The sequence below is a fragment of the Mchenga conophoros genome, linkage group LG4 (assembly GCF_057382185.1).
Source record: "Mchenga conophoros isolate Kocher_MC1m ecotype Shallow Benthic linkage group LG4, M_conophoros_male_GT1.1, whole genome shotgun sequence".
NCBI lineage: Eukaryota > Metazoa > Chordata > Actinopteri > Cichliformes > Cichlidae > Mchenga > Mchenga conophoros.
Window position 1 is genome coordinate 14,505,499 of NC_140529.1, and position 27,420 is coordinate 14,532,918.

At 40.8% G+C, this 27,420-nt stretch overlaps 3 protein-coding genes across 3 annotated transcripts; 1 reads left to right on the top strand and 2 right to left on the bottom strand.

Moving 5' to 3' along the window:
• The first annotated feature begins 248 nt into the window (after nt 1–248).
• pmm1 (phosphomannomutase 1) lies at nt 249–11,112 on the top strand. The gene is made up of 8 exons (XM_085270566.1): nt 249–658; nt 1,675–1,792; nt 2,652–2,728; nt 2,930–3,021; nt 3,249–3,348; nt 4,858–4,933; nt 7,865–7,980; nt 9,201–11,112. The coding sequence occupies exons 1-8, from the start codon at nt 575–577 to the stop codon at nt 9,321–9,323; spliced, it is 786 nt and encodes a 261-aa protein (XP_085126692.1). The 5' UTR covers nt 249–574; the 3' UTR covers nt 9,324–11,112.
• Nucleotides 11,113–11,524: 412 nt separating this feature from the next.
• csdc2b (cold shock domain containing C2, RNA binding b) lies at nt 11,525–20,032 on the bottom strand. Its single transcript, XM_085270567.1, has 4 exons — nt 19,886–20,032; nt 18,038–18,408; nt 17,194–17,316; nt 11,525–14,299 (listed from the first exon to the last, which is right to left on the bottom strand). The coding sequence occupies exons 2-4, from the start codon at nt 18,217–18,219 to the stop codon at nt 14,137–14,139; spliced, it is 468 nt and encodes a 155-aa protein (XP_085126693.1). The 5' UTR covers nt 18,220–18,408; nt 19,886–20,032; the 3' UTR covers nt 11,525–14,136.
• Nucleotides 20,033–20,595: 563 nt separating this feature from the next.
• On the bottom strand, nt 20,596–27,033 carry polr3h (polymerase (RNA) III (DNA directed) polypeptide H). The gene is made up of 6 exons (XM_085270572.1): nt 26,780–27,033; nt 25,628–25,724; nt 25,362–25,448; nt 24,360–24,423; nt 23,995–24,229; nt 20,596–21,145 (listed from the first exon to the last, which is right to left on the bottom strand). The coding sequence occupies exons 1-6, from the start codon at nt 26,888–26,890 to the stop codon at nt 21,095–21,097; spliced, it is 645 nt and encodes a 214-aa protein (XP_085126698.1). The 5' UTR covers nt 26,891–27,033; the 3' UTR covers nt 20,596–21,094.
• Between the last annotated feature and the right edge of the window lie 387 nt (nt 27,034–27,420).

Here is a 27,420-nt window from a genome sequence, read left to right on the forward strand (position 1 = left end):
GCAATTACACTGTTATTCAGACTCTTCTCATTCATAAACAAAGCTTTACTCAGTGTCAAACGTACAGCACCCTCCTTATTCCAACCACTCCTAGCTCCTGCTCATCGCTTGTAGGTGAAAGGCCGTCGGCCATTGAATGGCGAGTAAATTAACCTGCCCCGCCTCCTGACGTCACGTATGTCCCCTGGCTGTGATTGGCTGGTGATTTAATGAGCGCTGCAGAACAGAAACAGAAAAATCCAACACGTACGGCACGCAGCGTGTGTTGAAGTGTGAGCAGAGCTGCTTCACTGAGCCAAGCGGACCCAAAACAAACCAGCAGGACTGCGGCTCAGAAGAAAGATAAGGGAGAGAAGAGCCTCGCACTGAGAGAGATAACCATCCTTATTTATAAAGCTGGAAGCTCATTTTATATTTTATTTTGTTGGTTTTTGCACTGCAGCTGATAGCGGATGCATTTTTTTCTCCATTATGTAAATTAGATATTTTTATGCGCCTCTTTACACGAGAGTGGACCTTGCAGTAGCATTTCTGCTGAACATTTCTAGATAAGAACAGTGAGGGAGCAGAAGACATGGAGAAAGTACAGGGCTTCTCTCCGGACAGAAACGTCCTCTGCCTGTTTGATGTGGACGGCACTCTGACACCACCGAGAGAGGTGAGCTCGCTTCCCATCGATAATCTTATTATTATTGTTATGATCAGATTTCATGACAGCTCTCTCCTCTTCTGCCCTCATCATTGACCTCTGATGAGAGGCACCTTACTGTAGAGAACACGGTGTCCTGATGACTTCACGTGCTCTTTCTCACAGTGTTTACTTTCCTTTTGCACTCCTTGCTCCTCCTATACACATACCCAGGTACGGGTCTGCGGGGATGCACATGGGTGTATATCTTCAGTGTTATATTAATGGTGCTCCATGGCGATCTCTGCAACTGACCAATCACAGGGCTGTGATGTAATAGTTGCATCTCGGAGAAAAAAAGTGTAGGGCGACACTATGCACTTTAAGATGCAATAAACTCATAACTGTCAACCAGGAGGTTTCAATCCAATGTGAATTCAAACCTGTATTTATTATTTGAGGTGTTTTTTACAATTTAATTACCAAGTTTTTAACCTTTCACAACATCAACTGTGCATCAGAAAGTCCTTCTATCATAAGGTACTGAAGGCAGGCTTCGCCATGCAGCTGCATGCAAAGCCTCTCAGTAAGGTACACATGTTGCTGTGCAGAATAACTGAGAATGCATTGCTCAGCTGGCTTATTGCAGGAAATTTAAAATAACCATTTTTGTTACCAGTTATCTAAGGTTTAATAGAGCCTTTGATTTTTGTATCTGGAGCGTCTGATTTATGCACACTCTCTTGTTCTTTTGTCTTTGACTTTCTATGCTCAGCTTCATGCAGGATCACTGGTGTGTGTGTGAGTGTGCGTGTGTGCAGGACGCGTCAGTGCCCGGATATTGCATAATGTGGTCTCCTTTGAGTGCAGTTCGGGGAGTTTTCCTCCTTACATTGGGAAACTTTAAATCTGCTCCAAATAAATGACACTACACCTCTTTGCAAGATAGAGAGCTTGTTGTTGATGACGATATGTGTGTCTGTTTAGGTGTGTTTGTGTCATTAAAACATAAAGTGATAATTAAAGTGTGTTTTTCCTGTTTGTAGAAAATCGACCCAGAGCTGGATGAGTTCTTCCAGACTCTGCGTAAGAAGGTGAAGATCGGCATCGTGGGAGGGTCGGACTACTCGAAGATTGCAGAGCAGCTTGGGGAGGGAGATGATGGTGAGGAGATCTCTTCCTGTCTCAGCCACAGACGCTTGTGATTCAGCAAGCTCCATCACCCAACATGCCCTGACACAGGCTGCAGGGAGTAGAGCTGAGGTTATGATTAATTCTGGAAATAATTTTGTATTTAAGCCGCAAATTAAACTAAAGCAAGCTTCCTTCTAAACGCGAGACCTGCCATAAATAAATAACAGCGCAAGCTGGTTCGGCCAGTCATTAACTTCATGTGTGTTGCATGTATGTTCACTTCACTTTATGATCTTGTGATTCCCCAAACCAGCAGCCAAAGCACACAATTGTAACACGGGCATTGCACCAGCAGCCTCTCAGCTGAGTTCACGCCCAGCTGCTGCAGGCAGGCTGATAACCTGTCTGTCAGTCAATATGAGGTTACCTCTGGAATGCAGCTGCATTGTGCTTAAAAAGAGCTCGGCAGTTTCATTTACCCTGCCAAGTGTGCCAAAGGTGAACCTTCACTTACTTTGTGTTACAATGTCACAGGTAATATTAACGTTGCGTATTTGAAATTTGATACAGCTGTTGTAACTAACATGTTTTTATGCAGTTCTGCATGCTTTTGTTTTACTGGCTTTTGCCTCTGTTAAAGTTATAAAAGCAGCTTTAACACAGGCTCAGCTACAGAGCTTCCTCATCATTGTCTTAGTGCAGAGTGAGTGTGAAAGTCAGGAGGATTAAACTCGTGTAGCCAGCGTTACATACACTTTAATCTGCTGCTGGGTAAATATAGCAGCTATGTCTTCCGATTAGCGAAGGAGCTGCTCCAAATTTAGTATGTAGGTTAAAGAGAAATAGATGAGCACATTTAGGTACATTTGACCCGTCTCTTTTCTTGCAGTGATACACAAGTTTGATTATGTGTTTGCTGAAAATGGGACAGTGCAGTACAAAGATGGGAAACTCCTCTCAAAACATGTAAGTCCTCCTATACTCAGATACACGTTTTTATGTCCTGATTCAAAAAATAACAGTAACAAGAATACAAGTAGAATTGTAATGAAAGGAAGATTGCACAAAAGCATAAAGAAAGTAATTTGCTGTCATAAACCATGTTGTAAAACTTAGTTTTACTCCATTTGTTTACCCTGGTCTTTTCGTGTATTTTAATCCCTGCAGGCCATTCAAAACCAGATCGGGGAGGAGCTGCTGCAGGACCTGATCAACTTCTGCCTCAGTTACATGGGACTTATCAAACTGCCAAAGAAAAGGTGAGATGGTAAAAAGAGCTCACAAGAATTAGGCTACAAGCTATTTTAACCTAAGGCAGAAAGACAAACCTGAATTCCAGCTTTTCAGGAATGTGAGGTATTTTAGCAATGACCTGAGGCACTGAAGCAAGAAAACACAATTGTGTTGTGATTTCTCATCAAATATGAAGCTATAAGATTATGTTTAAACTCAAGTATTATATCCTGACGATGCCTTTCTGCCGCAGGGGTACATTTATTGAGTTCAGGAACGGAATGATCAACATCTCCCCCATCGGTCGGAGCTGCACGGCAGAGGAACGAATTGAATTTTCTGAAATCGACAAGGTAAACTTCATTGGCAGAAGTACTTTATTCAGAAGCAAACACCATGTATTTATTTATTGTCCCTGCAGGCATTTTAGTAACAGCAAAACTTATGCAGTGCAGTTAAGCTGCCATTTCTTTGCTACAAAAAAAGGGTGAAAAAGCAACAAAACATTGTAAAAAAAACATCTGAATAACATCTGACTTCCGGGACAAAGTCCTTTTGACAGACGAGACCAAGATTAAGATGTTTGGCCAAAACGAAACACAGCATATCAGCATGAACACCTTAGACCAACCATTAAACACTAGGGGCGGTGGAAGAAATCGATAAAGCATAGCATTATGATAATTTGTGTGGCAATATTGTACTGATTAAGGATACAAGGACAGGTAAATATTTATATTTTATAAATTAAATTAAGACATTCTGGGAATACCTGTGAACAAGACTGAATACTGTGAACATGCACTGCTTTCTAGAGATAACATTAACCGAGCAAACTCGCATTTAATCAGCTGAACTGAAAACTCATCCAACACTGAACACGCTTACCTTGACAAAGCTCTCTGCTAATTCAGATCAACATAAGGGATCAGTATTTCTGCATGAGTAAAAATAGGACAGCAACCTCCTTAAGTCTAAAAAACAATCTCTGGCTGTCTGCTGATCCTTCTACCAAGCACAGTGATAATTAAGCTTTGATTTACACTCACAGGATATTGAGTTCACCGTTAACTCCTCTGTATACCAAAGTATTCTAGACTCAAATGCGAAGCCATCTGTTTAAAAGCTAAAGCTTGGTCCAAATTGGGTCATGCAACAGGGCAACGATCCCAAGCACATCAGCAAATCTACAACAGAACGTCTGAAAGAGAAAAGAATGAAGGTGTTGCAATCAAAGCCCAGGCTTCAATTTGATTAAAATGCAGTGGTGGGACTCTAAGAGAGCTGTGCATAAACAAATATCCACAAATCGCAATGAACTGAATCAATGTTGCAAAAACGAGTTGGACTGAATTCCTCCACAGCTCTTCGAGTTATTGCTGCTAAAGGTGTTTCTACAATCTACTGACTCATGGGGTGCACGAAGTTTTTCCACACACTGCATTTGATTTAGTTTTAGATTTAAATAATTTTAGAAGCTGAAGGACCAGATGATTGATTTTATTATGTCCTGACATATGAACCTTAAAATTAAATATCAAATATCAGTCACTGAGAGTTACAGCAAGTCGTGTTACTGTCTCGGTTACAAAGACAAAGGACGTTAAACAATGGCGAGCTTTCAGGACCGCTTAACAAGCTGCCCATTGATGGCTCACAGACACAGGCGATATGGAGGAAGTCGAAGGTTAACTCTTCAGTTACCTGCTAACATTTAAATTCCTGCATTCTCTGCTGTATTCATAGAGAAAATGACATGGCTACTGCAGCGGTTTCTGTGAACTTGACGAACTTTTACATTGCAAAAGCACTTTTACTTCGTTTTTGCCATCGAGCTAACTGGGTTGTCATTCCCTCCACAGAGAGAGAAGATCAGAGAGAAATTTGTTGCTGCTCTGAAAAAGGAGTTTGCTGGAAAAGGACTACGGTTTACTAAAGGTGAGAGAGTTTAAACTGAAAGCATCTTCACACCCACTGATAAATATAATAAAGCTCTCTGTAAATCTTCATGCAAGAAAGCTGACATTACTGGGACACACCTCTTGAAGCGATGATTAAAATAGTATGCAACTGATACTTTATCACTCTGATTGTAATTTATTTGTCTTGGTAATCACTTCAGTTATCATCAAAACATCAGCTATTATTTCATACCTGAACCAGCCAAATCAGTTCACCATCATCAGCCTAACACTGGTTCTTTCAGGCTTTGAACTATTTTAAGCGACTCACTCTTCTGGTTTGTCAGACCAGTAAGACCGCCTTTGTTTTTATGTTGTTTTCATGTTCAGTTAAGTCAGTATTCAGCTCAATACCATGTAGTTTAATGACAAACCACATCTATCTGCCTGCTGTATCTTATCTCAGTTTACAAAGAGGCCCCTCTGTCTCCCACCTGTATGCAGTGTCTTGGACCTTGTGCTGTTGATCTGAGGCCTCGGTTAACTATTACACACTCGCTGTTCCCTGTCTTGCTTTATTAAAGTGTGTCAGGGAAGGTGAATCAAGTACTTGATGTTTGCTTACGTGCTCCATGAGGTGTGAACTTCAGCTGGTGATGCATGAAGGCTGCCCACATGCGAGACAGCTGGCCTTGTTTACCCACGGCAAACCTGCTTGTGAACATCCTCGACATGTAGCAGCAAAAGAAGGGATTAGATCTTACTTCCCCAGATAAATGAATAGAAAGATACTGAGCATCAGTGTTGGTCAAGTTACTTGAAAAAAGTAACTTGACCAACACTGACCAACATACTTCCCCAAATAAGTAATCCCGTTACTTTACTGATTACTTATTTTCAAAAATAATTAATTACTTAGTTACTTAGTTACTTTTTAAAAACACGATTTACAACCTGAAGAGGTGATAAAGCGATAGATCTTTCAGCCCAATTCTACTTTTTCTACATAATCCATCATACAGAATGTAATCAAATGGAAAAGTCTCTTTTTAAAACTTGTTTTATTAGTTTTAATCTTTTAACTTTATGCATCAAGCAAAAATTTAATTATATGCAACATTCTCTGACTGGAAGAAATTTGTTTCATATTTAAACCTATTTTCTGCACATTCCAGCACATAAAATATTTTTTTTGTGTGTGTTTACACTCAGTCTTTCAAATAGATGCAAGTAAAACACAGCAGAAAATAAATAAAGTCAAAGACTAGCGGTCCTTTTGCTCTATTTTCACCTGTAAAGCAGGAGTGGGGTAGGCGGAGGTTTACCCTGGTGCAGGTGTGCCGCAGCGGTCAGTTGAAGAATCTGCGAGTTTCTCTGTGAGTTTCCCATTACGTCATAGCGCACTCGGCGCTTGCTTGGAAGTTTAGGGGTGTTTTTTCGCTGTAAAAACAAGTTTTCTTCCCACGCACGATGGACACTAATGTTTTTGTCGCTTTTTATGGAATCAAACTCAAAGTAAGGTCAGTACTTCCAAGCTTTAAACGCTGCACGCTCATACTCTCTCCCGCACTCGATATATGATCCATTGTTGATCTGCACACAACTGTTGTCACGAACGTCGCACTCGCTTACGTCACTGTCGTGAGACATTCTCACAAAAAAAATCACGGTTTTAGTAACGCAGTAACGCAGCGTTCCTACGGGAAAGTAACGGTAATCTAATTACCGTTTTTGCAATAGTAATCCCTTACTTTACTCGTTACTTGAAAAAAGTAATCGGATTACGCGTTACTGCCCATCTCTGCTGAGCATATACTTGTATTCTCTTTTGTTTAAAGCAGCTGTGTGTGTTTTATTAATGACACCTAAAGAAACAGGTCAGTCAATCCAGAGGATGTGCAGCGGTGGTGATTTATTAGTTTGTTTTGCTCAGAGTTTATCTTCTTGCGAATGGCTGCTGATATAAGCTGATCTCTGCGATAGGAGTTATATAACTGAGTGACACTCTATCCAATCTGCATTGAGAGTACAGAATGTAAGGGACACTGTGCACACAAACATTTGACACGAGGTAAACGACACCCTGTGTGTTCTTCAATTAAATAATGCCTGTAGTTTAAAGAAGGCTCTGTTTATATGAGGAAGGCGATTAAGAGGTGGATGTATAACTATTTAGCTGAAGCGGTTGAGTAAGTTTTGATAAAGGTCAGATGTGTACATCTGTGCAGTGTCAGCAGTCATCTGGGGGCAGTTGATGAGGGTGAAGAATGCATGTTGAGGGTTGGGGTGGGTTGATTACAGATGTGACTGAAGAACTGCCATGTTTAAAGTCTGAGGTTGAAGGTGTTTAGGACAGAGGCGTGTGGAGGGTGTGTGAGGGAAATAGCGCTCTGATTGGTTGGAAGCTTCTCGGCTTTTGTTGTTGTTTTTGAGCTCTTTAACTGAAAGCCAAGATGGCAAAAAAATGTAAGGTATGATGGGGGAAAGAGAGAAAGAGGTCCTGCTAAAGGCCTCCGAGCGAGATGTTTCACCCACATTTCACAGTTTAAATGTCACCGGGGTCATTCAAGTCAGCACAGAGCAACGACAGAGCTTCTTCTGTTACATTTAGAGTTTAAAAAAAAACTTGAGCTGCAACATAAATCACCCTGCAGCCATGATAATATCTCTGCTCCCTTTTCTGTGACTCTTTAAACACAGAAAAGTGCTCAGCGCTGTTTCGACAAAGATTGACGTACACAAGTGTGTTTTGGGGACACATTCCTTTTCCTAGTATGCTGTTTTCTCTGCCAACAAAGTTCCTAGAAAAACACTGCTGTATGTTGTCAGTAAGAAGCCAAAAGAATTTTTTTTTTACTTTATAATACAAGCTATTCTTTGAAGTTATCATTCGCGAAACACACAGTGTACATTTAAAGTCTGAGTCATTATAATGACAGCCATGTTTCTTGTCATTATCTCCTCTTAGGTGGCCTCATCAGCTTTGACATTTTCCCAGAGGGCTGGGACAAGAGACTCTGTTTAGAGGTGCTGGAGAGGGAAGGCTTGGATGCCATCTACTTTTTTGGCAATGAGACCTCAGATGTAAGTTCAGTCATAAACGGTTAAAAAGCAGGAATGTTCTGGAGACTACAACACCCCAACTGTATGTGATTGTGAAATAGCTCATTGATTGGCCAGTCAGGCTTTCATTTTTCATATTTTGTGCTTTGGCATGTTGAAGACAATTGTGAAAAACTCTTCACATGGTCACAACTCATCAGCCACAGTGTAACCACTCTCTAAGTAAGGCCTTGTTGTACCTCTTGTTTTCCTATGATGACCATAATTTATAAAATGAATGTTTATTCTATTAAAAATGACTTGAAACTATAACTTCCTAGGGAAGTGTTTATGATTTCTATCCAGTCCGACTTGTTTTAGCTAACAGAGAAGTCCTCCCCCTTCTGGCCATTAGAAAGAATGCTGGTCTAAAGGTTTAAATCTGACTTGCTTTCACTTTTACATGAAATGTTTAATTGGCACCAAGGAGTTTTGCAGTTTCAGTAAGCCTGTTTATGTTTTTCCTAGATGTTTTCATTTATGAGCAATTGCATATCTAGAAGAAGTGCAGAAATTAGACAAAGTGACTTCCTGGATTAATAGCATTAGATTCTACATGTACTGGCCACTTCATTAGGTACAGGTCAGAATGGGGAAGAAGTGACTTTGAACGTGCCGTCGTTGTTGATGTCAGATGGCCTAACGTGAGCGTTTACACAGAAAAATAGAAAATATCAAGCGGGCTACAGAAGCAGAAGATTTGTTGTAAACAGCATGAAATCCATCCTGCCGGCTGGTGGTGTAATGGTGTGTGTACCAATGAGCATCATTTAAACACATCAGCCTATCTGACTATGTTCATCCCTCGTACCATCTGACAAATTTTCAGCAACTGTCTGATGCTATCATGTTGATTTGGACCAAAATCTCTCTTTGAATCAGTTTGATAAGTTTTGATCAAAATTCATTTTTACCATATTTGACAGAAATAACGTGGAGACGTATAACTTAGTTTTTCTATGAGGATGTAAAAGGGTGTAGATGTGAAGAGAAACAGCTGCACTTCTGGGAAACCCTGGAAAGACTCCTGCTTGTTAAGTGTCCATTCAGTTGTTTTGCAATCTCAGTCCAACGGTCCCAGAATAATCAGGCCTCAGCCAAATGAAGCTTTATCTGTTTTTTATGGTTTGTTTTGCTCAGAGAGAACAAAACAAGCCAAACCAGGCGGCACTAATCTAATGGTTTTTCTTTTCTCTCTGCAGGGAGGAAACGACTATGAAATTTTCAACGACCCACGGACCATCGGCTTCACGGTCTACTCTCCAGAGGACACAGCTCGGCTCTGTCGGGAGCTTTTCTTTGACGCTTTACCACATGAGTCCTGATGTCCCGAACTGCCCCCTTTCTCCTCAAGCCCCGTCTGAACACGAGTCTGTGGCCGTCTGCTGGCGAGCTCAGACTGTTTTAAAGTGATGAAAGGTACCAATACCGATCTCTCCATGTTTTTAATATTTCTACTAAATTTAAATGGACTGAAGCGGGGTGAATGAGCTACACCTGTTCGGAAAGTCGCAGTTCTTTTTTTCTTTTTTTTAAAGAAGGGACGTTGACGAGGGAAGTGTTACATGTGCGGAGGACTGTGCCCGGAGATGTGCTCTGACCGGAGAGTCGCGTTACTGTGACGTGTTATCACGTTCACTTTGAGAGATTGTAACACTTGATGCAGTTTTTTAAAAATGTAAGACTTGCACTAATGCTGACATAATTTTTGCCAATGTATTGTTTTTTAACTCTGCTGATGGAGGCGAGCAGTGTGAGAGACTGACATTAAACAGGTGATTTATGGGATTTTCTATGAAAACGAGATTGGAATTAAGGGCCTTTCTTAGATCTCAAGTCGAGGATACAGAGGAATCATTCCAGATGTTTTTAATGTCTGAACTGTACGTGTTTGACTGTTTTACCATGTGATCACAGGAACATTGGATTTTTGTTTTAACTTCTTTAACAGAAAGAAGCTTGGTGCCATTTCTCATTCTGCTTCTCAAAGCTTTATAAATCACATCCAAGGGAAGGTTCTAAAGATTCTTTACTGTAATCAGTGAATTAAGCTACTGTCACTGTATACTTACGTGGCTCAATATGGAAACCTTTTCTTACAAGCTGGGCTTTTGCCTGCATGTGATACGCGTGACTGCATCTGCTGATGGTTTTCCAGTTGTACGACATTATCAACAGCTGCTTAAAGTGGAACATTCAGGCTCATTTCCAGCTGCTTATATTTATTCTTTGACTCATGCTGATCAAACTAGTCTTTATTTATCCTACATTGAGCCTTGCTGCAGATCGTCCTCTGTCTGAAACAAGCCACTTTAGCTCCTCTCCTCTTATGCAAGCTTTCTTCTGATTGGCTGCTTGTCCTAAACCAAAGGTTTGAGAACAACAGGAGAGAATTGGGTTCTGAGGATATCAGTAGATGGAGCCGATATTGGAAAAAACTCAGTGAAACTAAGGTTTTAGAGCAGTCTGAAGCTTGAGGTGTTCATTCATGTACAAGCATAATAGGTCCTCTTTAACCTCCTGGTGTCCCCATATGTGGACATCACATTTTGGGTTATTTAGACCAAAATACTCAATTTTGCTCTACAAGGGCCTGATATCCACTTACGAGGACATTATGCTGCTACTGTTCTGTCGAAATTTTAAACGAATATCCTCATATGTGGCTCTTATTTTTCTTAAAAACAAAAATAAGGTAAAAAAAAAAAAAAAAATCTGGTAATTCTTTGTTTTTACATTCATCGGGCCCCAATCAGCCCAAATATCAAAGAGAAATTAAAAATGCATGCTGTGGAAGAGTTCGGGTCTTAGGAGGTTAAAGTGTTTCAAAAATGCCTTTTAATGATGTTTAAAATGTGTTGGCATCATTTTTCAGTCACATCTGTTATTGGTTTGAAAAAAATCATCGTACTTCATGGATCATTGATGCGAATATGTGGATTTTAGTAAGTCATATATGGAACATATCTGTTTCTGACTGTAAGCACTCCTTCAACCTGAAAGACTACAGGGGTCGTGTAGACTGACATGCACATCTGGATATGAGCCTGTAAACTGACTGTAAGATTGGTAACATATGGATGAAAATGAACTGTATTAAATGTTTATTCATTTTTTGTTCAGTGTGATATGTTGTCTAAGGACCTCAATGTGTTTTCCAGTAACTCTTTATTGAACATCAAAGTGTGCAGGAATCACTTGTCTACTTGTTTCTCCAGTCAGAGCTCTCTGTTGGTGTTGGTGTTTTTCTCAGCTATTTTACATGTGAAGCACTTCAGGCTGACAAAAACTTTCTCTGTAATCTTGTCACGATTCCTTTCCTGGGTGTGCTAACACTGCAGAGACAAAGAGTCCAGCTCCACCTCTCTGTGGTTGAATTGGAGACTGAAGCCAGAAACAAAGCCAGATTGGGACGGTGGCTCTTCAGTAAACAGCCTTTTACCTGTCTTTCTATACCCAGTCACTAGATGGCCTCTGACTTAGAGCTGCAAGATTGTCATTTTATTCATGCTTTTTGTTGCAGCTCTTTTTCTCGCTTCCTCCTTCTTTGTTGTCAACTTCTTTGACTGTTGTCAGCTGATTATGGTGTGATAAGCCCCTATTCCTGCACATGATCCACATCCTGCCTTCCACCCTGACCACCACGCTTTCCTCCCACTGACTGGACATGTTCAAGTTGTCCTATCCACCAATCAAGCTGCAAACATCATCACTGCACTGGCTGACTGTCCACTGGATGGATTATAATATCAGGCTGTACTTGTTAATACTTGGTTTTATATTGAATATATCTCAAACAAACCTTAATAATTTCTTTTCTAATTAAAAACCCATTAAACCATTGAATATTATATTTCATGTAACTAACTGTGCATGAAATAGTTACCATAGAGGCTTGTTACTCATACAGCACATACTCACATTTAAAATGGTCTCAACGAGAACTTCTATTGTGTTAGAAGCAAAATAAAAAATAAAAAAAAGCAAAATTAATCAGTCTCTAATAAACTGTTTAAGGGAAAGAAAAATCACCTTTTTCCTTGTTTACTTATGTGATTTTTTTTATCAGTGCTTATTTCTTATACATAATAACAGTTTAAAACAAGACTCTCCAGCAGCTACATCCACAAGAAACAGCCATTTCCTCTGCAAGCCGTCTACCACACAAGCTGCCTGAGTTGCAGTGGTCAAGCATTTTTCAAAATAGACACACCTTCCAAGAGTCAAGTGAATCCTAACCTGCTTTAATGTTCTTTCAAGGCTCAGTAGAAGTGATGACTAGGATTACCACAACGGTGGCTCGTCTACAGAAAGACAAAAACACCAATTAATGAAGTTAAATTTCACAATGAAAAAACTAAAAAAAATCAGGCAGTGACACTGACAGAAAGACAGAGACTCAGTGGAATGCATAAAATGATTTACAGTACAGTTTTCAACCTGAAGAACAACAATATGACAATATGCACTATTGGCACCCAGCTCTGCAACTCTGCAGTCAAGTTGGTTGCAGCCCGTTCTCGTTCTCATGGCGTCTAATACTCCCGTTTTGGTAAAGCCACTGGCGCACACACACGGTGGCCTTTTAGGTTTAGACATTAGGTGTGTAACAAAAACCCTTTGGGATCACATTTTTCCCCATCTTTCAGGATTTATTTTTCACATTTTTGCATTTGTTAGTTAGTACAGCGAAAGGAAAGTGGTGAAATAATTAGGCCTGAAAACTAAAATCATCCAGCAAAAACCAAGTAAACCACATTTCAAAGTGTTAAGCTCTCAAACAGGAAGCAAACAAATGAATCCTGGCAAACTATCTTCTGAGTTGCAGCACCACCATCCCTGCAACCTCCTCATGTGGACTTTAAAGAGGACCATTAACTTGCAGCGTGCACAAATGCCACAGGCAGTGTGTTGAGGTCCAGACGTCAAAGGACATCTTATGCATAATTTGGCAACACAAGCCGCATCTGAGAGAACAGCAGGATTTGACGCTCTGGGATGAGAACGCATTGGCAGTTCACAATCACAATGACTCAGTAAATCACACACATATATGTTTCTATGAACAGAAAACAAAATGTACACACAAGTAATCCATGGCTCCAGATCCTTTGACGAAAGGATTTTTTTAAAAACAAACTAAGACAAATGTCTCGAGTACCGCTGCAGTTTTTGTATTGAAAGTTTCTTAAGTGCAACTTTTAACTGCATTATTTGAAAAACAAAGCAGTCTGACATAGAGACGCACAAACAAACCAACAAGCGAACGATAAAATGAAGTGACCACAAACAAGACAATACAGTAAAAGGTGGTTATTCTTAAAGGAAACGCTTGCAGTAACCTTTATATATTTCATATTTTTGAAATGTTAATGTTTGATCTTGTCTGCCTCGGTCTCCCATCACAACAGACAACATTTAAAAGTTTACTCTAACATTGACAATAACACAGAAGAACATTTCCCTCTCAGTTGTGTGTCTTAAAATGGTGATCTGAAACAAAAAGGAGGTCCTGTCATGGGTGCAAATATGGAAGTAGTTACTGTAAGATTTGTAGGGATTTTGTTTTTGTGGGTTTTTAATGCTAAACCAGTTTTAACTTCTTTAGATCTTTTCAGACTTAATACTATTTTTTAAATATTTTAACACATTGAATACAAAGTTCCTACTCATCTGTTCAAAGTTGGACATGTGAGTATGTTGTGATAAGTGATCTGACCCAGACATGTGATCCCTGAAACTTTGGTGAGCTGCTATCAGGGGAAGTAAAACCGAATCCAGCCTGTTGTTCAACTTTCTCTGCCCAGTTTACTCCTCACTTATGTCAGTTTTCAGAATAATATAACAGCATGATGTCTTTTCTACTTTTTCATCCTTTACAGACCCATCCTTTCAAAGCTCTCACAGGTCAGTTTACAATCCCAAACAAAATTCATGAGAGCAGTGGACACTTTTGAACAGGACATGGCAGCTCTGTAGGGTAGACACAAAAACAACTTCATTATTGACTCTTATTAACACCGGGCATGTTTTCTGTGAAAGGAAAACCTTTAAAAAAAAAGTGTCAGTCCCAGAGCCCCTCTTTCAGCGCACACCAAATCCAGTCCAGTGCAGCCCAACAGGCCCACAGCTCCCTCCCTACGAGCTGATGATCTGCCCAGACCAGGTCTCATGTTTCGTTCCTGGCTTGAGGTGTGCGATCTTCACCTCCACCGCCTGCACCTTCAGGTTTTTGGGTGGGACCCGGCATACTTTGTATGTGACTTCATCTCCCTCGACTGGGACGTATTCCCCCTCGATGCTGAAACGTAGAAAATTCAGGACAATGAAACAGAATTAGAGCGTTTTGCTTTGCAATGAGGATAAAAGCTGACAGGAACACAGAGTGAGGGAAACAATTATTTGATCCATGCCGGAATTTGTAAGTTTGCTTGCTTACAAAAAACAAAGTCTCTAATTTATATGGTAGATTCAATGGAAAACGAAGCAACAAAAGAAATCCAGAAAAAAAGAACAGGTTACATGAAAGTTATCAAATGATTTGCATGTCATTGAGTAATAATGAGTATTTGATCCTCAAGCAAAACATGACCTAGCATGTGGTGGGGAAGTCTTTGTTGGTTAGCACAGTTTATTATAGTCGGTCACCAGGTTTGCACACATCTCATGAGGGATTTGCTACTTCTCTTTACTACTACTCCTATGTTACTCTTTACAGAAATCTTTTAGTTTTCTTTGCTGTTGCTTGGCAACTTAAATCACCAGCTCCCTCCACAGATTGTTACGGTTCTGGGTCAGTGTTGACCCAGCATTTTGAGTTTCTTATATTTTGGTCTATTTTTGCATTATGGATTATTTTCTGATGTTCTGGTGCTTTGTTTATTATTATTATTATTATTATTATTATCATTATAGATCTGTTTCAGTTATTCTTGGTGAGGTATCAGTTCTTAGGTTTTGGGTTCTCATGTGTATTGCAGTTTCTGTTCAGTGTCTAGTCTGTCTCTGTGTCGTGTCTGCATCTTTGTTTAGTGGTTCCTTGTTTCCTGTCTTATTGTGAAAGTCTTTGTCTTATGTTAGTGTGTGCAGCTTAGCTCCCCCGTCTCGTTAGCCCTGATCTCCCCCAGCTGTGTCTCCCTTCTGTTACCCATTCCCTGATTACCACCCTGTGTATATTAGCCCTGTGTTGTCCTCAACCCAGTGTCGCGTCGTACCCTCAGATCCTGCCTTTGTGTTCCAGTTAGTGGTTTCATGTTTGGTTTCTGTTTTGTTGGTGCCAGCAATAAAGCTGTGGTTTTCAGTTATATTTCCATCTGAGAGTCCTGCACTTGGATCCACATCTCCACCTGCCCGCACACAGAGCCCTGACACAGATTTTCAATCAGACTGAAGTCTGGAGACTAGTTTGGCCACTCCATGACCTTAATGTGTTTCTTCTTTAGCCTCTCCTTTGTCGGTATGTTTTGGGTCAGTGTCATGTTAGAAGACCCATCAACGACCCATCAGTGTTCGGCCTGAGGGAGGGAGGATTGCAGTACATTGCCACATCTATTAGTTCCTGAACAAACTGAACCTGTCCTGTACCCTTAGCAGAAAAATAGCCTCAAAGCATAATGTCTCCACCTTTGTGCTTGGCTTTGGGGGTGGTGTTCTTTGACTTATACTCAATATTTCTCTTTTTCCATGCGGGTCAAGTTCGAGACCCACCATGGGTCCAAAACTTGACCCATCATGGAGCTAGATTTTGCTTTCACCTAACCATAATCCTTTCTTCTAATCCTTCTCTGAGTTATTTAGGTGTTCATTGTAAAACTGTAAAACTTCTTGAGCAGAGGGACTTGCAAGATTTCAGTCCATTGCAGCGTGTTCTTGGTTACTGTGGTCCACGCTGCCATAAGGCAAGATCATGCATGAAGCTCCAGATCGAGGACGACTGATATTATATTTCTTCCATTTCCCAGTAATCATGTAGACAGGTGTCTCCTTCTGACCAAGGTCTTTAGTCTATTCCATTCTTTTGCAGGTCTACTGTCTTGTCCCTGATGTCCCTTGGTCGGCCTTTGGTTTTGAGTATCATAGTGGAGAGGTTGGAATGGGAGAAACTGTCAACAGATGTGGTACATGTGCATAATGAGTTTGGATCATAAACATGTGTAACTGACTGATTGTAAGCTGTGTGCCACATCAGTGAGAGTCAGAATTCTTGCAGGTTTGTAGTGGATCAAAGACTTATTTCACACAGTCACATGCAAATCATTTTTTTGTGAGTTAGGAAATTCAAAAATCAGCAGGGGGTCAAATGAGTATTTCCTAGCTGTACAGGAGGCGCCATCAACAATTTATAATCCGCTTATGTAAAAATTACAACAGAAAATCTGTTTTTAACTTTTTCGCGTTATTCACACAACATGTGAGAACCTGTTTGAAAATCACGACCATTTGAAGCCGCTTCTATTTTAACTATTCTGTCTAAATTTCCTCCACACTGCACAATGAACCAAAGAAGCAGCGACTTACAGGGATAGGCTGACATTTGGGAAAATACCAAAACCATTCACATGATGAAGTGTGGAGCTAGAGCACACAGAAGAGAAGGCAGCTCTTTCCCCTCCATTCAGAGCCTAACATCGATCTCTCGTCTCCTCTGAGCTACCAATTAACTTAAAAAGATTTAAAACAGTGGCTGTTGTTTTTACATTTATGTGTACTGACAGAGAAAGCTACATGCCTCCTCCTTCCACTCTCACAAACAGACGTGAGAGTAGTAAAACACCTCATCCAAGCAACTCAATCCTCTCCAAAATGTAAGACTGCTCTCTTTAAAGGAATTGTTCCCTTTACACAATAAGGTCCAGACATCCGTTCATAGAAAGAAAATTGGAAGACAGCCCCAGGGTAACAGGATCATCCTGCATAATCAGTTTGCACCAGTTTGCAGAGTCTTTACTAACATTTGCCGCATTGCTTGTCAAAAAATCATTTTAAAAAATCACTACAGATGAGCTTTTCCTGGATTCAGAGTAAGAGAAGTAATAAAGTGAGAGAGAAAAATGCTTTCGATTTGAAAATAAGTACAGAGATGTTTGCTCAGTTCTTCCTGTCCTTCCTGTGCAGTTGACACTGCAGATCCGCTATTTTTTATTCAGCTAACACAACATATTAGTCTGCTGTGCGTTCAGCTTTGTTTCCACTCACTCTGAGATGTGAACAAAGATGTCTTCACCGCCGTGGGAAGGTTGGATGAAACCGTGACCTTGTGACCTGGAGAAGTTCTTACATACTCCTTTAAAAACTGGACCTGAGTGAGCGCGCACAGTGCTGTGGACAGAAAGAGGAAGACAATGAAATCGCTTACATCAACAATAAAATAGGCTTTTTATAGTCCAAAAGCTGTTCTGTTCCTCCAGCGGAGAGTAAACAAATAAGACAAAAAGCAGTCTGGAACAATGCTTATGTGATACATTTAATGGGTCACACTCTTTCAGCCTGACAAATGCAGGCGTGGGATAACAGAGAGAAGCATTTAACAAGGAGGTGAGAAAAGCAGATGAAGTGCTGATGAAATCTGCTCCCACACACACTGCCTCACAACGTCACGGCGCAACGACAGCAGAGACGAGAGCACTAATCTGCTGAGGCACAATCGTCCCACGATGTGTCAGTCCTTCACACATTCTGAGTAACAATACTGCAATTTAAAATTACTCTGTAGCAGGTAAAAGTACTCAGCAACCTGGGGTAACCTGTCGGTCAGTGTTGGATCAGATAGTTTAATGTTGCTGCTGTATTGAGTCAAGGTGGAACTACATTAAACTATTTTATATACCTTTAACTTAAGCATACTTAAGTTAAAGCAGTATCTTAATTGCCTCTTGGGGATAAATAAAGTCTCTCTGATTCTGGTTCTGATTATTCTCTTAAATGTAAGCCAAGCATTTTTTTTTTTTAAAAAGTAAGAGATGGAAACATTGAAGTAAGATGCAAGTGCATGAGAACTTTTCATCTCTCACTGCTTTGTAAATAATCTAATGATACGTACGCAGAGTATGTGCGGGTGCGTTTGGTCGGCAGTGGGCTGGGCAGTTCTCGCGGCAGGGGCTGCTCCCTTCCTTCCTCCCACACCCGGCTCCTCTCGCTCAAGAAGGGGAAGGATAGGGTGACAGAGCTGCTGGGGGAACGCAGAGGGGTCCCAGAGGGCGATGTGAGACTGGGGTCCGCCATGTCAGACGTGATAAAGAAGAGGACGATTTAGGGGTGGGGGGATGTTGTAGATGTAGCTGCTGACACTGCTGTCTGTCTTCCTGTGTATCTGTTAGCCCGTACGCTCAGAGGGGCCCGCCTCAGTTTGGGAAACAGGTCTGGGGGAAATTCAGGTCAGCGCTGTTGCCTCAGGTCTGTTAGGAGGACTAGCTGTGAGGAAACAGAGAGCAAGAGAGACCAGGGAGATCAAGGAGCTGTCATATTTTGGCCTGATGGTTGAAGCCAAAAACCACAAACAATTCAAAGAACTAGATCCAAATGTATGTCTTCATATAGATAGATGAAGTTCGCTGAAGGAGAAGAGTTATTGTGCAAGCGAGTAGTGTAAATCGCGTTAATTAACAATACATACACTATAAATCTGCAGCCCTCCATGCACATAATGATTCACAAAGCTGGGAGATTTGTCACTGACAGATTAATAAGATGAGCAATGCAACTGGATGCCAACATCTCACATTTTTAAATCCTTAGCAGAGGTCCTATAGTGCAGATGTATAAGACATGGCACATGATGACACAGTTAAAGCTCAGTTCTTCCTTTCAGGTTAAGAAGAGTCACTAAAAGCATTATTTAGCTGTTTCTGTGTTTGGATAAGTGCATAAACTCATTTTGGGATTGCCTCTTTGCAAATATTGATAATATTCAACTTACAGCTACCTGAATTCCACTTCCAATGTATCAATTTTACTCAACTAAAACTAATAACATGGTCCTGAAAACTAACATCACTATATTTCTATATAACACTATATAACACTAATAGCCTATATTTCATATAAACTGGGTAGGATATCGCGCGCGCGCGCGTGTGTGTGTGTGTGTGTGTGTGTGTGTAGGGTGTATTTTTCTTTACGCCCACTCATCTGATGATGCAGGCACGCTACGTGACGTCAAAACAGCTGCAGAAGTCCGCGGAGAGTGGCGCGTTCGTGACGTCAGTGTAATCCCAGAGGACTAACTAGAAGGCCCACTTATACTAGCACCTGATATGGCAGTCTGCATGCAAATAAATAAATAAATTAAATTAAATTTAAAGAAAAGCAGCTCTCTGCGTGAATGATAGGTGACTTTTAAGGTGTTTATCACAGAGGGGGGAAAGAAATGAAGCGACAGTTTTCACTTTTACCCACATGCAACAGCTGGAGAACATCTGAATGACAAAATGAATCAAGCAAAAATAATTTAGATGGAAAGGCCTGACTGATTGCGAAGTCTGTCCTCAGAGAATCCACTATTATACACTTTACAACCGGATAAACTGTCGTTTCCTTTGTTTTCGTTTTTCATAGCGTAAAGAAACATTTTCCTCGACTCACACCTGCAAGTGTGCAATTTCTGCGAAAAAATAAGCGGATAAAGCGCTCTGTGTGCTCTGTGTAAGTTGGAACAAAAGCAGGGTGAAAAGTGGCTTCGTCAACAGTCAGAGAGACGACGGAAGGCGACCGATCCTCCACACAATCAGGAAAACACACATCAAGCCTGTCTTTTTCTGATCCAGCTCTGACTGTCAATCAGGCGTGCAAAGAATACAGTACGTCCCGATCCAAGCACAAAGACACACTGACACACACACCCTCTCTGCTGGCACTTACACACGTATGCATTCCCAGAAATGATACTTACTGCATCTGTTCCGTTAGTAGGCTGAGGACGGACAGGGAGTGAGTGCGTGTGTTTTAAGTCAGTGCGTATTATATAACGAGTAATTAAATAAATAAGCCAAATCCGCGCAGATCGACGGAAAACCCTGATGTGACGAAGAGAGAGGCGGGGCGAGTGTAGGGGGGGGGGGGTGCTGGTGAGTCTGCGCAGCTGGCGGAGATTCCGATGCCGTGATGTGACTGTGTGTGGGAGAGAAAATGACTTCCCTCATTCCTTGACTTCCATGCCAGCCTCGTGTGGTGAAGGCTGGTTTCACCGTGTATGTCGTTTATGCGCTGCTACTGACGGCTTTGCATTTATAGATTTATACTGATGACTGCTGACAGAGTCAGGATGCAAAAATGAGCTCGTGTTCACATTATTTAGTACCCTACATAACGCTACTTATTCAAATGCTGACTTAGTTCATATGTAACATTTCTGCTGCTCCCTTTCCAGCGCAGACTGTCCTTGTTTCACAACATCAACCATGCAGTTGTCACATGAAACAGCCCACTGATTGCACAATAAACACATCTGTGTGTGTAGACTGACATTAAGTGTGCAGAGGGCAGATCTGACTGTGTCCTTCACTGCCCATTACACTGAAGGATTTAAAGGCTGCTCACTAATCCTTTCTGATATACTTTCTATAATCACACAGAATGAAAAATCCACAGAGCAGCTAGCTCTCATTTCGACTTTTATTGTGGGGGGAAAAAACAGGAAGGGGTGGGGGGTTAGCACACACTGAGGATGTGTGCAGCAGATCCTGGAGGTGGAGGTATGTCAAATAAAAATAACATCTTTTACAACATGCAATGCTGGTGACATATTCTTTTTGATTTTGCCGCTGGATGCAGTTTATATATACAGTAGGGTCACACTTATTTCTCCCCCCTGCCTGAAAGATTTCAACTTAATTACATTAAATGGTAAATAATATTCTTGCATAAAGTCAGTGCTTCCATACAAACTGTCTCGTCCCATTTAAATTACCCCACGTTGTGCATGTGACACAGAAAGGACTGCTGCTCAAAAGGCACCAAGGAAGAACTGGTTCTCCATCACACGGATGCCACATGGGTGGAAACAGGCACCAAAACAGTGGGGTTCAGCGACCTTTGCCGAGGGTCCCTCGTGCCTCAGATCAGCTATGATGTTTGAACAGCTAGCGTTAAAGACTCAGTGCTAGCTGTTCCACCATGACAGCAGCCCGAGCCCTGGCTCACAGATGGTGCCCTGAAACAAAAAGTGGAAAAGGTCAGGGTGGGTGTGATCCTTGACTTTTAGAAGAGTTCAAGCCACTGCACATCCACAAGGCTGTGTAGGTCTCTTGTTTCAGGAAAACGTATACATACCGGTCACATCATACTTCAATTCTTGGTGTAGTAGACACAAAGAAAATCAATGCTGGCTACTATGCTTTCACATAAAGCTGAAGAGCTGAAAAGAGCAACTTGTCACTATGGAAGAACTCAGATTTTACAGATGCCACTCACATTATCTATTCTGCTTACAGGTCTTGTTCGTTATGAATTTTCCATCAATTTTCTCCAGTTTTAAGCATCAATTAAGCTTCTAAATGATCCCCGGGTCTGAACACAACACAACACAGAAACAGCAGAAAAAAAGCTTCCAAAAAGCTAAAAGCTCCACTGCCACAAGTTTGACATTATTTTGCAATCCAGCATTTAAAAAGTTATCTATAAATAAGCATGTACCTAATTTTGTATGCATGAGTAAAGAGAGACAAAACTATTTGGGGCTTGATAAATTTTTTTAACATGCACACACATAACATTTTAATAGTGACCCATTTTTAGACGTGAATGTAATGATATTTGTCTCGCATCAGTGCTGCACCTTCCTCTTACTTCTTTGTACACTAATGTAAATGTCCTGTATCAGTCGGGTTAGGTAAAGATAGCAAAGTTTATGGTCTTCTACTGCACTGCAAACAGGAGTCAGGAGTTCATAGGAAATATCTACTTTAATCAAGTGTTTTATCTTGCTATCTCTAGATGTCCGAGCTCCCAGCATCATTTTCATGAGACCGAACAGCACGACCATAAGAAACGAGGTCTAGCTCCAAAGGTGGTCCCCCCAGAAAAGCTAGAGAACAAAACTGCTATTGCCTTCTTGTTTTTTTTTTCTTAGCTTGTGACACTGACACAACACATCCCACTGCCTAACACAGAGGGATGCAAAAGTCTTGATCACTTTAGTCACACAGTGGTAATTACTTCTTTCACTAGAGCGATGAAAAGGATGGTTTAAAAAAAAACTTTTCTTGTGTCCATTTAGAGACAGCTTGGTAAGAAAAACCTGGTTGACTCCTTCAGCCATACAGATGAAGGCAACGCCTTAATTACCACACGGTTACAGTTAGCGCCATAATTTGTTGGGCACTTTTTTGTCGTTTTTGCCTCTCAACATCACTGCAGTGGATTTTATATCGATCAGTCATAATGCGAGCTTTAATTCAAGGGGTTAAAGGAAAGCATTGCATTAAGTGTTACCAGTGTTGGGAAGGTTACTATTAAAATGTATTCCAAAATGAGTAACAGTAGGGTGGACATTAGGTAAGGCTGCAAATTTTGCAGCGATCTCATATAGAAAACTATTCCGTGCATATATAAAACAGGTCCACAGCTCCGAACCGTAGTAAAGGGACCTCTGGCTAATGTGTTGGGCTCCGTGTCGGGCTCGTAACCAAAAACTAGCTTTACTTTCTTGTCTGGGTCAACTTTGCTAGCGAGAGACAGAGAGAAGCGTTGAAAGGCTGCTTCAACAGAACTTATTGTTTCGGAGGAAAACACGAACACAGTGTACAGTCGAGTCTTAATAGCTTACTTACAACTGGACTACACTGCCCATGAGGCTACATTCGTTAGGGCTATGCCTGTAACACTCTGCCTGTTGCCCTCATATTAAAAGATTTTTTGAACAATAATTTTAAAAAATATTTCTTCACGTCATAATGCAGGCTGCATGTAGAGGTGACCTGGGCCGCGAGATTGAGACACAGGCATTGGAGCCTCTTAATGCATGTTTTTTGGGGTTTCCACCAGCGTGGAATTACCAAAAATAGAGAGCGCACAGCCTAACATATGAAACAGGAAAAGACCGCTGTGTAATCCATCGCTTTCAACAAAGTAACTTTATTCTGAATACCACCTCTTGAAATGGTAACTGTAACAAAATACAGTTACTCATATTTTGTATTTTCAATACTTAACGCCGGTACATGTATCCCAATACTCCAGACATTTTTATACAAAGTCCGTCATGTACAAAGGCTCAGAATTAACTGATCAACTGGTTAATTGTCATTTAAAAATAGAGATAGTTTTTAAAAACTGGATGGAAACACTTTGTAGTCAGTGACTGTGAAGTCTTGAAAGACCTGTGGTCATCGCCAAATGCTCCGTCTCCTCCTTTGAGATGCTCTACCTCATTCAGTAGCTGCTTGTTTGTGTTGTATTTGTGGGTGTCAGGTGACTGACTCAGCCACCGAAGAACCTCCCGTTTCTTGAGTTAAATTTACAGTTTAATTCGGGTCCAGTTTTGCGGCATTTGTCTGAATCTCAACAGCGAGTTCAGCGCTCTACACTTCACAATTTATCCTGCTGCTTCAAAAATGGGTAACGTCATCAATAAACACCAGTAAACCAGTTACACAGGTATGTCTATATGTATATATGCAATAACATTTCCACTGCAACACTTCCATGTTTGACAGGCAATGCAGTATTATGTGGCTTATCACTCCTTCATACTTTCCTCTATCTGTCAGTCAAGTTCGTCTTGATTTCTCCTTGTTGCTCTTTTAGATGTTTTCAGGTGAGATCTAATCTTACCTTCTTATCCTTGAGTGTAACCAGCAGTTTGCACTTTGCTATAAACTCTCTGTATTTCCATTAATGAAAGTGTCTCTTTTTTTTGTGAAACGCTTTGAATTAAAAGCTGAAAGTCTGCAATTTCACTGCACTTCAGTCACATCTGACTTTTGATTTAAAACTGATTGCGGTAGTAAAACACAGCTTTATGATGTTTAATGAAGACGATAAGAAAGTGTATTTTCTTACAATCAGCGTATATGGTGCCTCTTTCTTCTCCCCGCCGTCTTCTTTCGGTGGTGCCGTTGACTGTCCCGGTTGTGCCGCCGTATCAGAGGCGGCAGTGGCCGGGCCTGTTGGTGACGTATCCACAAAGACTTCATCTGTCACCCTGAAACGGATCTCCTCTCCTTGGTCCATGTAGAGGTCATGGGCACCCTCATCGGTCTCATACTCCCAAAGCCAAACTTGCTCGGCTTCATCACTGAAGTGGCAACTAAGGAAGGCTTCACTTAAGCTAAGAAAATAACCTAAACATCATTTTGATTATAATAACAGGGATTTGGAAACAAACCTGCACTTTATGTAATTCACAGAAACGTATGTCAGGATACAATTTTGCAGGCTGCTGAAGTGACTCTGGTGGGATGAGAATGTCATCAAAGAAGCCCATGGTCACTGTGAAGCAGAGAAGTGCTTTAGAAAGGTACTTTTATATTGCCTGCTGCAGATGAAAGTAGGGACACAGGAAGTTTCTTAAGCAGACTTTAAAGAAAAGCTTCACGATCATCTTTAAATACCTTGTAGAAAATATTTTAATCAAAAATCATATATAATGATGTTTTTTTATATACAGTATTTACAAAGACTGCGCAATGAGAAGACTGCACATAAGATGCGACCGACCCGCTTGCATATGAACTTCTTTCTAAAGGCACAAAAACAGGGAGGAGAATATTTAAATCAAGCGTCCAAACTGATTTACTAAAATTCACAACGCACGGTGCTAATTGTTCCAATATTTAAAGCCAAAAAAAATCCCATGATCGTGGTGGTAACACTCCAGTAACTGCAACTGAAAGCTGTTTGGTATGTAGACTTGAAACAGGGTCTTGTGCAGTAAGTTTGACAACACGGTAGATGAGCTCATCCATGATTTTGAATGATGCGGTGGGACTGATTTTGTATTCTCCTGTTTCTATGATCTTTTGATACAGTGTTTGACATTCTGTAGGTTCCTGCTGTGCCTTCCATACTGTCTTAACCATAATGGAAAGTTATTTGGAGGGTACCAATAAAGCATACATGAGGGTGGCACCTTCTGGCACTGGAGACACTGACAAGTTATTTATATTTTTTAAGCAAAAGGTTCCAAAATGTTGATTTGTAGACAGTCTCTGCATTACTGCACAGTTAATAGCTTAAATACTGGTTAAAAAAAACTTCTAAAGATGTCACCCTGAACTCTGGGAGATTTTGATGGTTGGTTTCGAGGCTAATATCAGTCAGCAAGGAGAATGCTTGTTTGTTGCCGCCCTAACCTTCCTCTGAGGGTGTGGAGAATAAACGTGCAGACACATGTGTTAAAATGGTGCTGTGCAGATGTCAAAAATTACCGTAAACTCCCTCCTGACTGCAGTACTTGATCTTGCCGATGAGGATCTCATCAAGGAAGGGGTGAAAAACAACATACCTGAAATGAACTGACACAAAGACCAGCGAAGGTAAGGAGGAGGTACCACTCACCACCATCTACCTTGTTTGTGCACTAACAGTAGAAAAAGGTGAGTTTTGCTTTGATGTCTGAGGTATTACAAGCAGTATATGACTTTAACTCAACTACAGCAAGGCTGTCTCAGCTATTTGATGATGATCGTCATACCTTTGGTGTGAGAGGCTCCATCTCCTGGGAATATATAGGAGTCCTCGAGTTTTGTGATGTCGTACAAGCAGATGCAGAGTCCCACGTTATAGACCACCTAATGTAAGCACAGCACTACACAATTTAACACACAAACTTCTGCTAAAAGGACAATATATGTTCAGTATTTTAGCTGCCAAATACTGGTATTATGTGCTTGCTAATAAATGCTTCCTTGTCTATAAATCAGGACTCTGCTATATGCCTAATATAAATACAGTAGCAACATATTTTTAAGGAATAATATTAAATGTATCTTTTTTTTTAGCCAAAAAGACAAAGTAAAGAATATTTTTCAGAGCTGTGTGCACTTTTTAAAGACATGTAAATATTTACATTTCTCACAGAATCATTTCCATTCCTCATTATGGGTTAGAGTACTGATGATGGCAGGTTTATTTACAGCACTGAGGCTCAGTTTCCGAAAGAAAGACCAGTCTTATCCTAAAAATGTTTGTAAATGGAATTCCCTATTAAAATTGTTGTATCTCAAGTCTAGGTGGCAATGCCATGTCTTCTCTTACTGAAGATGCCTCAATACATTGCATCTCTTCTCAAAGTACTACTCATGAGGTGAACTATCAAGAACTTCAGTGTTTAAAGGCTTGTACCGTTGAAGGAGACTAGTAATGGGTATCTAAAGGCTTTTTTGATCAGGCTCTGACCACAGGAGTAGTTCAGATAACCTGGATGGGTCTCAGCAAGGTTTAGGGTCACCAGATGCCATGGAAACATTAGCCTTTCTTGAACTCTATTAGAGGGATGATCACTTTCCACAACATACGCCCTCATTTTATGTTTTAGTGATAACGATGATAATGGTGAGTGCTTTCCAAGATCTCACACAGGTGTTCGAGTTATCTAAGCCCTTTGTTTAGTGACCTACACTAGTTTTATCTGCTAAAGGGCAAAGTGAAACCAAATCGTACTGAATAACAGAGCCACTGAATCCACTCAGTGCAGAGGTCGGGTTTTTCCTTGCATTTGCCACCCACGCGTATAGCTTAAAAATAAGAGGATGAATTTATAAAGGACCCTGGATGAACTGTTAGTACAGCTTATGTTTTGTGTGGTGAAAATTGATCCTAAGTCTGCTAGAATTGTCTCCATCACCTTGTTGGCCAGTTTCTTGTTCAGTTCCTCCGCAACAGCCTCGTTGAGTTGCCGGTGAAAATTCCACGGCGGAATCCGCACCGTGTCGACCATTTCCACCAGCACGAACATGATGACCGGACACTGGTCACCTACCCACTAATTAACATGCGTTGAAATAATAATAAAAGCAATAAAAACATTAATTAATGATTAGAAAGTAGTATCCACGTTTCTTGTTTGTTTGTTTTTGCGACAGCTGATTTACGGCATGTCGCAATTCTAAACGGCTACGGCAGGTTTTTGGTGCCACCTAGTGGATGTAACACTGCAATTGCTAAAAAAAATACCGCAAACCATGGACTCGTTAGTGTAACATACCACGGCCTGCCACGACATGCCAGAAAGGGCCAAAAGCTTGGAGGTTCTGGTACTTCATACCCCCGGCTGTGTAGTCCAGAAGGGTCAAGTCAAGTCAGAAACCTGGTCTGTTGAGGGCAATTACCAAAGTCACCTTGAATTTGGTTGCTACTTTATTACCGAGATTACGGTAAGGGTGCTGCGTAGCTGAATAAGAAGTCTGCGCTACAATTTTGAAATTGTTAATTTGTTAGCAAAAGTTACATTCTGCTACTTAATCCAATACAGGTTTTTATAATAAA

What these genes read in the sequence shown, in the direction of transcription:
- pmm1 (XM_085270566.1), top strand. Translation starts at nt 575, where the DNA reads ATGGAGAAAGTACAGGGCTTCTCTCCGGACAGAAACGTCCTCTGCCTG. An exon ending in GGAAACTCCTCTCAAAACAT is followed by an intron (nt 2,729 to 2,929) that starts GTAAGTCCTCCT and finishes TAATCCCTGCAG; the next exon opens with GCCATTCAAAACCAGATCGG. An exon ending in AGGACTACGGTTTACTAAAG is followed by an intron (nt 4,934 to 7,864) that starts GTGAGAGAGTTT and finishes ATCTCCTCTTAG; the next exon opens with GTGGCCTCATCAGCTTTGAC.
- csdc2b (XM_085270567.1), bottom strand. Translation starts at nt 18,219, where the DNA reads ATGGCGGACCCCAGTCTCACATCGCCCTCTGGGACCCCTCTGCGTTCC. An exon ending in CGCACCCGCACATACTCTGC is followed by an intron (nt 17,317 to 18,037) that starts GTACGTATCATT and finishes TTCTGTCCACAG; the next exon opens with CACTGTGCGCGCTCACTCAG. An exon ending in ATCTTTGTTCACATCTCAGA is followed by an intron (nt 14,300 to 17,193) that starts GTGAGTGGAAAC and finishes TCTACGTTTCAG; the next exon opens with CATCGAGGGGGAATACGTCC.
- polr3h (XM_085270572.1), bottom strand. Translation starts at nt 26,890, where the DNA reads ATGTTCGTGCTGGTGGAAATGGTCGACACGGTGCGGATTCCGCCGTGG. An exon ending in TGGAGCCTCTCACACCAAAG is followed by an intron (nt 25,449 to 25,627) that starts GTATGACGATCA and finishes TCTTTGTGTCAG; the next exon opens with TTCATTTCAGGTATGTTGTT. An exon ending in AGGCACCATATACGCTGATT is followed by an intron (nt 21,146 to 23,994) that starts GTAAGAAAATAC and finishes TTTTTGTTTCAG; the next exon opens with GGCACCATCTGTGAGCCAGG.